General features: G+C 44.7%; 2 protein-coding genes across 2 annotated transcripts; one reads left to right on the top strand and one right to left on the bottom strand.

Moving 5' to 3' along the window:
* The first annotated feature begins 1,925 nt into the window (after nucleotides 1-1,925).
* On the top strand, nucleotides 1,926-3,832 carry LOC101769974 (protein ASPARTIC PROTEASE IN GUARD CELL 2). Its single transcript, XM_004960019.2, has one exon. The coding sequence runs from the start codon at nucleotides 2,205-2,207 to the stop codon at nucleotides 3,609-3,611; it is 1,407 nt and encodes a 468-aa protein (XP_004960076.1). The 5' UTR covers nucleotides 1,926-2,204; the 3' UTR covers nucleotides 3,612-3,832.
* Nucleotides 3,833-4,506: 674 nt separating this feature from the next.
* On the bottom strand, nucleotides 4,507-10,345 carry LOC101770385 (probable protein arginine N-methyltransferase 6.1). The gene is made up of 13 exons (XM_004960020.4): nucleotides 9,993-10,345; nucleotides 9,761-9,826; nucleotides 9,594-9,662; nucleotides 9,001-9,036; nucleotides 8,419-8,484; nucleotides 8,032-8,100; nucleotides 7,865-7,942; nucleotides 7,452-7,530; nucleotides 7,243-7,337; nucleotides 7,025-7,109; nucleotides 5,759-5,940; nucleotides 5,542-5,660; nucleotides 4,507-4,925 (listed from the first exon to the last, which is right to left on the bottom strand). Exons 1-13 carry the CDS (start codon nucleotides 10,191-10,193, stop codon nucleotides 4,883-4,885), a joined length of 1,188 nt encoding a protein of 395 aa, XP_004960077.1. The 5' UTR covers nucleotides 10,194-10,345; the 3' UTR covers nucleotides 4,507-4,882.
* Nucleotides 10,346-10,960: the final 615 nt, after the last annotated feature.

The raw sequence follows: 10,960 nt of genomic DNA on the forward strand, positions 1-10,960 counted from the left end.
CCAAAAGAGATTGTCATGTTTGTAGTTTCATACAGACCATCCCTGCTTTTCAGTTGAAAACATGGTGATCTCTCACTGCAGTCTATATATATAGAATAAGTGGACAGTCATTTTCTGCCGTACAAGATAGCAATATGAGTTACTACTTTCTAGTAGTGTGTAGTGTACATGTAGGCTTTTGGTGGCCGGGCATGCACGCATGCAGGTGATTGCAAATACTGCTAAAGAATTGCAGCACTAGTGACAAGGGAGCAAATCATACGCTAATCTTTCAGGAATGAACTGCCAACCTAGCGTTCAACACTTCAACTAACTCGAGCTACCATTTTTATTTATTTTTTTGGTTCTTCAGTGGCTGGTGAGCACGCCATTTTGAATTGGCCGCAAAGGGGATGGAAAGGGTTTTAAAGGACGAAAGGACAGCCGACTCAGATGTCATGTTTCACCCAATGACATGTGTTTGCACTGCGTGATCTCTCTCTCTCTTCCCCACTGCAAGTTGATGCAGCATTGGCATGTCTATTACTATAACCAAAAGAAGTCTGGCTTTCTAACTCATCCCACTCAGTGGCAAATAATAATGACATTGTAAAAGATTACAATGATTGTAACTTTCTCCATGCAATCAAGATGGTTATGCACTACGTGCAACGGTTTTTGTTTCTGGATGGTTGTTTATTTTGATAGTACTTGAAAGTTTTGCATGATGAAGAACATTATTGGGTTCTCATCGTATTAGCTAGATTCCGTTAACACACTGTGCATAGCATGGAAGTGTTATAGATTAATCAGGATGTACTTTCTTTTCTTGGTGAGCTCATATTGTTCACCAATGTCTTAAGGTCTGAGTAGAATTTCTGTTTTCATCATAAATCTTCTTAGATGAAATAACAGTGCTCCTACTTATATGTGGTTCCAAAGAAAGAACTTGTACAGTTTCATCTTGAATTCTTGATGGATGCTAGTCAAGTTGGAGTTTCATCAGCATAAAAAAACTCTTTTTGAATCTTTACACGTAGAGAGAGATGCATTGATCAACATGACCAAACTAAAGACTGATTTGGTCGTGCAAGGATCGGAGAGCTTTTATGTGGTCCCTGCGTCCCTTTGTTACCAAGGCCAGCAATACGTTTGATAGCTACTGCACATCAAAAACATATGGCCGGCATGGTACAGTCCTCGTCACCATGTACCAATTGGCAAGATCGTACGTGTAGATTCCTTAACACACTGAAATGCCTCTCTTTGGTGTCTAGGTTCAGTTCACTGTACAAGCATAGGCGGATAGATCGAAAAGCGATTATATACTTGTCTGTAATAGTAGTTTTATCTTTGGCGTGTGAACTTTGAGTGTGAAGTGTAGTACTTCTGGAGCAGCCTGAGTGCTGAGTTTCTGTTAAGATCATGTAAGTTTGGCTATAGGCATTCACTTGTGGATGACCAAGGCCGGATGACATTCCTTAATCTAAAAAAATACTTGTCTGTTCACGGTAATATATGCAAGCACTGTCTTATGTACCTTTATTTTCATCGGCATTGTTTGTTCAGTACTCAAATAAGTACCTAACTGGCTCTGAGAAAATTAAAGAAGATAGAAGAAAGATAAAGGGCAGGATCGAATCTAATAACAAAAGGTGTTTTTATTCAAGCAAAAGGAGGGAAAGCAAGCACCTTAAAAGACTCAAAAAATGCCAAAACCTGACGAAACTGAATCATGCTGCCTCGCTATCTAACTTCACTTCTGCAAGCAGCACGAGGATGCCAATGAATATTCTGGCTTTAGTCCTGAATTAAGACTGACTTTTCACGAAACTTTCGTTTCAAATATGCTTTGTCACGCAAATGCATACAGATTCAGTGAATATACTTCTCACTTCAAAATCAAATTTTAAATCAATATCCTGTGAAGAGAATAAATGTAAGTGGGCAAGCATGTAGTCACGCACACCCCTTTAGTTGCGGCTGCTTCTGCACCAACCACACCATTGGTTCTGCCACTGCGGTTACACTATACAACACTGCGACAGCTATTGCAAACTGCAAAGAGAAGCTACCTGTGACACGCAGGTGCCGGCACAAATAAATCCACCCCTCTCACTCGTCCTCACTTCCAAAGCAATTCAGTTCACTTGATCACTTCACAGTTGCAGCAGCAGACAGAGAAGAAAAGGAGCGCGCGAACACGCATCCACAAGCTCAGCGCCATGCACGCCACAGCCACCAAGCTTCCCCTCGCCTTCGTCTCCGCGTTGATGCTGATCATCTCCCACGCATCATCCCTACGCTTCCACTACATCAATTCCCACAACTTCACCACGAAGACGAGCGCCTCCTCGTCGTCTCCGTCGTCGTCGTCCTCCGTTGCTCGCCGCAGCCGCAACCCTTCGCTCGCCATGGTTCACCGCGACGCGATCTCCGGCGCGACGTACCCCTCGCGCCGACACGCGGTGCTCGACCGCGTCGCCCGCGACAATGCGCGCGCCGAGTACCTGGCGAGGCGCCTGTCCCCGACGTACCTGCCGACGACGGACCTGGGCTCCGAGGTGGTGTCCGGCCTCGACGAGGGAAGCGGCGAGTATTTCGTCCGCGTTGGCGTCGGCTCGCCGCCCACGGAGCAGTACCTCGTGGTGGACTCCGGCAGTGACGTCATCTGGGTGCAGTGCAAGCCGTGCTCGCAGTGCTACGCGCAGGCCGACCCTCTCTTCGACCCCGCCTCCTCCACGACCTTCTCCGCCGTGTCGTGCGGCTCGGCCATCTGCCGGATGCTCTCCAGCTCCGGGTGCGGCGACTCCGACCGGTGTCAGTACGAGGTGTCGTACGGGGACGGGTCGTACACCAACGGCGTGCTCGCGCTCGAGACGCTCACGGTCGGGGGCACGGCGGTCGAGGGCGTCGCCATCGGCTGCGGCCACCGCAACCACGGCCTCTTCGTCGGAGCGGCAGGGCTCTTGGGCCTCGGCTGGGGGCCCATGTCGCTCGTCGGGCAGCTCGGCGGCGCGGCCGGCGGCGCGTTCAGCTACTGCCTCGCTAGCCGCGGCCCGGGGTCCAACGCCGACGCCGGGTCGCTGGTCCTCGGGCGGAGCGAGGCGGTGCCGGAGGGCGCCGTGTGGGTGCCGCTGGTGCGGAACCCGCAGGCTCCGAGCTTCTACTACGTCGGGCTGTCGGGGATCGGCGTCGGCGACGAGAGGCTGCCGCTGCAGGCGGGGCTGTTCCAGCTGACCGACGACGGCGCCGGCGGCGTGGTGATGGACACGGGCACGGCGGTGACGCGGCTGCCGGCGGAGGCGTACGCGGCGCTGCGGGACGCGTTCGCGGCCGCGGTGGGCGCGCTCCCGCGCGCCCCCGGGGTGTCGCTGCTGGACACGTGCTACGACCTGAGCGGGTACACGAGCGTGCGCGTGCCCACCGTGTCCTTCTACTTCGACGAGGGCGCGACGCTGACGCTGCCGGCGAGGAACCTGCTGGTGGAGGTGGACGGCGGGATATACTGCCTGGCGTTCGCGCCGTCGCCGTCGGGCATGTCCATCCTCGGGAACATACAGCAGGAAGGGATCCAGATCACCGTCGACTCGGCCAACGGGTTCATTGGCTTTGGGCCCGGCACGTGCTAGACGCGCGCCCCCCTGCTACATACTTTATGTACTCGTCTAGTGGCGTACACGTGCCTGCTAAAATGTAGGCATACGGGGATGAGAGTGTATCGTACAGTGTATATATACGTTCGAGTAGTAGTACATAAAGAGAGGTAACAGAGTATGGCTTTCCTGTGTGTTAGGAAAGGTCCTGAAGTTTGCAAAGATTGGAAGAATATAATAGCTTCTTGAGTTGATCATGTGATCTGCTTACCTCCAACTCTAAGAGACGAGAACACCATTTCAAGTTCCCAAGGCAGTGTAGCAATGGCCAGACAGACCAGTCCAGGAGCGTTGATTGGTGTTGGCTTGCACTGAAACTGTGGGTGATAGGTATCTGCAGAGTGCGGAACATGTTAACTTGGCGTGTGCAAGGCTGCAAGTGAATGCAGGGATGATGTCCCCGGCCAATAATGCAGTTCGTCAGCTTTCACCCTTCAATTTGGCCTGTACAGACGTGGAAATCGACAGCGCAAGCAACAAATTGCTCCAGAATAGTGTGATCACAAGCCCTTAGACCGGTTTCGGCCACATGCAACCATTGGATTTTTTTTAAAGAAATTCAGGAACCACAACAGCGAGAGGTATAGCTTTTTAAAATTTCTGCTCATGTCATGCACTTGCTTTGATTCGAAGACACCTTATCCATGTTTTTTTTACTGCAGCAAAAGGGGGCGGCACGAGCCTCACCCAAGTCAATCTACCCGACACAGAAACTTGAGTTTGCAGAACTCACAATTGGACAACACCATCAAAAGTTCCCTCTTTCTGCAGGCCTTTTCACCATGACTAAAGTACAAGCCTCTCAAAGAAAAAGCTTGCAGCAGGTAAAGGTCAAGCAGTATCTCAGGTTGAAGAGGAAAAACAGCTCATCACAATGTATCCATCTTCTTTCTACTTTATCCTTCTCATCTCATCCCAAAGACCCAAACTCCTAGAAAGTGAGCCGGGCTTCAATCTGACAATGCTTCAATCTATAGCATAAGACAAACTAAAACCCTGCAATCCCACCTTTCATTAAAAATGGCCAAAACTTGTCGCATAAATAGTACAAATTCTCTGCTTCCAGTAAAGATAACAGAAAATGAGGGGAAATAAATTGTCAGTGCAGATTCTTGAACTCCTCGCTGCCAATGCTAGAATTCAGTTCTCAGAAGCAGAAAGAAAGACCTCTCCCAAGTTATAGGATATCTTTGAAAGGGGGAGCCCAGCCAGACACAGTACTGTAACTAAAAGTAAAGTGCGCGAGTTCATCGCATGGTACAGTCCTTTACCAACGTCTGTCCTCCTGTGCTGTTATATACCAAGATAAAAGAGCATGAGAGAGAAGCCAGATTTCTAATTGATTTATAAAATGGTAGAACTATTATGTGCAGACTATCCATATCTTAATGCAAAACTAGTGTCAAATGGCATGATATCAAGATATAGTGCTGCACAAATTTGAACGAAAACTTGAGCAAGCTTTTCCTCTATGACATGTCAGCTAGCAAATTACCAGATTGATGCATGTACCATTTTTATCAAATCTGTTCAGTCTGAGACATTTGTTATCACATTCCCAAATTAAGCCATACACGTGGAATCTACAATGGCTAGGATAACTTGGCTGATTGACTTTCCTACGTTCCAAAACATAGTAGGCAGCATGGATGCACTATTTAGGCAGCATATGTCATTGTTCATCCCTGCAACTCTGAAATGCCTATATGGACTGCTAAAATGACACCAGACCACTTCAGAACAGCATTACATACTAAGCAATATGATGTAGCACACCAAATCTGTGTCCATGAAAAAAATCAGACAACAAGAGTTTTGCTGAGCAACTATACTGCTATGGAAAGCATACTAGAAGTAGCATATGCTCAGATGGAACTACTGAAGTATAACAGATAAAGGAACTTACGAGCACTCTAGATGAATATTCAGAAAACGTGGGTTCTCCTTGCTCTGGGACACCGTTACAGAGCCTTCTACAGTTTGATCCTGCTTCACCTCTATAGGATCAGGGAAGTACAGAATAGTCTGCAGATGATGACTCAAGATCATTATACTCTAGAAGAGCAAAAAAACTGAATAATTTCTTTTATTATAAGGAAAAAGAACATTGTCACAAATCAAACCTGTTGCCAATGGGTAGGCTCGTCCTCTGGGGCTGTGGACAGAAGAACGGTATCTTCAGATGATCGTCTCCTTTTCTTATGAATAATTTCAAGTGGATTCAAATTGGAAGGAATATTATGAGAGGACTCTTGGGGCCCATTGAACTCCACCTCAAACCAGAAACCAAAGCCATGAATAGGAGCTTCAAGCGGGAAAAAGAGAAGTTTCAGATTTCTCATCAAGGAACTGAGATAAGACACTAATCATGAGAATTTGGCAGAAAAATAATAATCCCAGACTCAGCATTAATTTCAATATACAGTAAATAAGTGCAACTGTGAAAGTTAGATTGAACTGTAAGTAAAAAAATAAAATTAATGCTCATGAAGAATTGATGGTGCCATCTCAATTTCTTGTATAAATCACATCTAGATCTTTATCTTGGTTAAAATCAGACATCAGTAGTTACAAATACAAATAAGATATTATTTTACTTAAAAATAGATTGAGAGATTCTTTTTTTACTTGATATGGGCTTATAAGAATGCTATGTCAATAGAAGCAAAGTAGAAGGTTGATGTCTCCTATAGTTTGATATTTAAATCTTAGATGAAGGGGCATCCAAAGAAATGAACTACACACCGGTACGGAAATTAATCTATTTAAACCTTAAGAACCATCGGTATTTTAGGACAGATTATTGATGAGAAAGGCCTGAGCAATATAATAAAAGGAGCACACAGCAAATTGGGCTTTAAATGGAGTTTACAACATGACATATACATATACTACAAAGAGATGACAACTAATGTAGTGTAATTATTGACCAAACAGTGTTTGCATTAGTTGTCAGCTCAACTGATGGCAAAATACCACTGCTGACATGGAACAAAACTAAGAGCTGAGACAACATGGGGAGAGGATAACCTATTGCAATCAATCCGCTTTTCTTGTTTGTTAGCTCAAGTGATGGCAAATATTATTACCAAACAGTTGGCATAATATGAGTTCTCCATATGAATTGAATTTGTATTCAATGCACTAACCACTAAGTGAACTATCTTAACTCTCTTAAGGATTTTACCAAATTGGTCAATATTGCTCCTGAAATCCATTAGTTTTAGAAACTTTAGTAACAAGTATTGGAGTCAGTCGGAACCAGGTAGCATATCAGAGTCCTCACATCAAGGACAACAAACAGATAATACCATACTATAATACAGTGGAACTAACATAGCAAATTCAGAACACAGGAAGAAAATTATGGTTGAAGCTACATAACTCACCTAACATCATTGACGAAACTTTGTAGTTTGCGGTGATAGATTTGAACTCCTCAGCTGTAAAATTATAGCAATCGATGTGTTTGACCTGTACACAATGCACGCCCCAGGACACAAAAAATGTAACAAACGCAATTAGAGTTCAATCACAAAAGGCTGTAAGAATAGAACATGATGATTTCTTGACACTTTTGGGATGAGGAAACCTCGCCAAGACTCACCACAGATGGCCAACTTATAACATTCTCTCCACCAATTGTTTCAATGGAGGGTTCTTCAGATGTAAATTTTTTGGCAAGTGGCACAAGAGCAGACACTGTGGCAAAAAAAAGTTTGAGATCATAATATAGCATGCAGAAGCCACCACCCAAGATCTGATGAGTACAGCAATTTATACTGAAACTCTTAAAAGGATTACGCAGTAGCTTACTATTTATGCCATAGACATCACACCAGAAATCAACACTGCCTTCATATCTTTCAGGATTTGTTATGGGAGCCATGAAGAGCTACAGGAAAGGATCATGGATAAGTATTCAGCTTTGGACATAGATGTCTCATTGCAAAAACTGGTAAATCAAGATTTTCAGCTAGAGAACTACTACTGGCCTGACATGATAAAACCTTTAAATTAAAAAAAATAGTACAGAAATATTTCTTCCGCCTATTTTAAAATAAAAACTATTAAATGACTTGAACAAAGTAGCAAATAGGCAAGGCACATCTTCAGTGTAACTTTTTTTTTCGTGCAAGACTGCAAGTGTTTTATGCTATTGTGTGTAGGTGGTGCCACATGCAAACGGGTTCATTGATGATGAATTAAACATGGTATGCTAATTATACCGTAGCATGAGAAGGAAGAATAAGACCCCCAGGTTTAAGCCATTTATCTCTTGCAAATAGGACGCTTGGCAGCATACTCTGCAGGAAAAAAAAACAGAAGAATTATAACTAATGGAAGTAAGCGCGCATCAAAATGCACTGCAAAGAAACATCATTGAAATAAAAACCTCATACAGAAGCATATAGCCCATCCATTCTGATATTATTACATCAACCTTTTCCTCAAGGTCAACATCCTGCACTGCCAGTTCAACAGTAATGAAAAAATAATGCAGATCAAAAGGCAAGAGAGTATGGAACGAAATGTAAATGTATTTAGACAATAATGGTGTTAGTGAATACGAGAATATGTCATACAAAATGCAAAATGGAATGCAAGGTTTATGTCCTGATCATGCTAACAATGTGTTAACTCCATGGCAATTGGCAAATTAGAGTAGAAAGGTAACAAACATGTTCTAGGTATGAAAAACCAACAATGCCAAGTTGCCAACACATAATGAAGAAAATGTAAGAAGCAATAATCAAGAAGAAACGTAAAAGGGTAAACTCACCTCAACACGTCCATGGATGACTACAACCTGATCAGTTAGGTTGTTTGCTTTTACAATTTCACGAGCCTGCATCAGAAACCATTTAGTCTATTTTGTTTATATAAGAAAAAAAACAGTTACAGCACAACCTCCTTACGATTCAGGCATTTTAGACATATAAAACGACTTAAGACCAAGCAGTCACAATATCAGATGTTGAAAACTAACTCCAAAAGGTTATCCTATATGCAAGGGTCAAGACGTTATTTATCATACTGTGCTCTCATATACATGCTTATGCCTGATGGTACTTACTGGTAAATAATCACTGAAGGATCTCTTGTCAAATTTAACTACAAGCTACAACCTACTGGATTATCTTCTGGTCATGACCTCATGGGAATACATTGCATTGAGTATGTCACTTTGCAAACATGTATTTGTCTAACTGAAATTAGGTTCATAGATTGAATACCTAGCCAAATTGGATTTCTTAACTTGAAAACATTTGAAACATAAACTTTTAGGCATGTCACAGAAAGAAAAAAGAAAATAAAGAATACGAGTAGATGTTAGAGCATATCTTCAGAAGTAACATCTTACCTGGGTAGCAATTTCACTAGCTTCAACAGCATACACCTAAAAGAGGGTGGAAAGAGGGACAAAAAATTAATGCTAGAGTCCAAAACAAACAGATAGGAGAAAACAGATCACTGCTAGAATGATAGATACACAGTAGGGGAAACCCCTACTGTATTTCGCTCAAAAAAAAAGATAGATACAACTCTCTCAACTCTTATTAAATTTTTCAGTTATCCCAGGTTCCTGTAACTACCATAAGGACAAACAGAACAACAGAACTAACATAGGAACAGAACAGATATATTTAAACTGTACTCTTCTGATGCACAAACAAAAGTCGTAATTTCATTTTACAAATTTTAGTGCTTTCAGTGGGAACATACAATTCATTTAAGCTGCTAATTTGCAAGCAAAACTTTGCAAGCGCAAAACTACATTTGGATCTCATTGTAGACTGCTGTATTGGGTCAACTGTAGAAAGGGCAATGTAAAATTAGTTTTGCATTGTCGAAGGGACCAGAAGTCCAGAACTAATGAAGTGCTCCAGGAAAAACGATACCTATCAAACATGAGCAGCTGTTGCCACAGAGCATTTGCATAGTTTAATAGCTTACCCGTTTTGCACCTGCACGAGCACAGAACACTGAGAGTATTCCAGTCCCACACCCCACATCCAGCACAACCTGCAAAAGTTTGGAACCCGTCACCAAAATCCACTAATCCAGACCTCAGACAGAATGTGGAACACTTGGTCAACCCTCGATTCAGCTAGCAATTTTACCTTCCCCTCGATAAATTTCTGATGGTGCATGATCGCTGTGTGGTAAGCATCAGTCCTGACGCGGTCCTGCCAAAAACGAAACGTTAACAGACGCCATTTCACCGGATCGCTGCTCGGATTCAAAACACGGGGCCTACGAAGTCGATTTAGCGGCGGTGCTGCTTAGGGTTTAGTGGGGTTTAGGCTACGCGGTTGTGTTCTTGTGGATGTGATCACAGGCACGGTGGGTTACCTTGATCATAGCCTCGTGGATGCCGATGTGAGAGTAGGACTGGAAGTAGATCCGGTCATGCTCCTCCAGCGAAAGCGCCGCCGACGTCGCCCCCGCCCCCGCTGCCGGCGACTCCCCGGCGGCGGCGGGTGGGGAAGCGGCGCAGAGGCGCGGGCGGCGCCGCGCGAGGGGGGAGTGGCCGTTGAGGTGCGACGGCAGCATGGCGAATTGGTGAGCGTAAGGAGGGAGGGGCGAGAGGGATTCCAATGGAGAAATCGAGCGGAACGTGCTCTCCTCTCCCCCAACGGTTCGGCTGCCTTCCTCGAATTTGATTTGCCTTTTGGGTGCGTTTGGCAACTAGCACGGGAAACGGGAGTTGGCGGAGGGAATTCGTTCGGGAAGATGATTCTTACTTGTTTGATTTTCGAAGGGATGTAAAATGGATTGCTATTCAAAAACTGTTAGGATACATATAAATAAAAAAAACTGCTCCAACAGATTTGCTATATGGATTGATATCCTTAATTTTTTTTAGCTATGATCTAAATTTCTCTCTCCTATATGCAAATATACCAATTCAATACTGGATTGGTAAAACTTGCAGTGCTCCTGCAGGAAGGCTAACTGCTTCGCTTGGGATTGTTCCGCTCGGAGGCTTCTACGCCCAGCTCGCGCCCTCTCCACCCCCAGTTGCCAGCGCTACCATGGAAGACGATGGACCTCTGCCCTCAGCCCCTCCGCCAACCATCCTGCGCCCTTTCTCCTTTCTCGTCTCTAGCAACCCCTCCGACGGCCCATCCCATCCTGCTAGTGCCCTTCCTCTCCCCATGAGCTTGACCCACCGCACGTGGGCGAGCTAGATCTGCTCGCCGCAATCACAGCGAGAAAGACCGCACCAAATCCGACGGTCGAATTAGAGAGAAGCTCAAGCGGCATGGCTTACCGCAGTCGGTTAGGTCGAGGTTGCCAGTGGTGAAAGGGAAGGAGGA

The sequence above is a fragment of the Setaria italica genome, chromosome III (genome assembly GCF_000263155.2).
Source record: "Setaria italica strain Yugu1 chromosome III, Setaria_italica_v2.0, whole genome shotgun sequence".
NCBI classification, from domain to species: Eukaryota; Viridiplantae; Streptophyta; class Magnoliopsida; order Poales; family Poaceae; genus Setaria; species Setaria italica.

Coding starts and splice junctions, on each gene's coding strand:
- LOC101770385 (XM_004960020.4), bottom strand. CDS start 10,193: ATGCTGCCGTCGCACCTCAACGGCCACTCCCCCCTCGCGCGGCGCCGC. Junction 7,110..7,242: donor TTATAAGTTGGCCATCTGTG/GTGAGTCTTGGC, acceptor CATTGTGTACAG/GTCAAACACATCGATTGCTA. Junction 5,941..7,024: donor AGTTTCGTCAATGATGTTAG/GTGAGTTATGTA, acceptor TCCCGCTTGAAG/CTCCTATTCATGGCTTTGGT.
- LOC101769974 (XM_004960019.2), top strand. CDS start 2,205: ATGCACGCCACAGCCACCAAGCTTCCCCTCGCCTTCGTCTCCGCGTTG.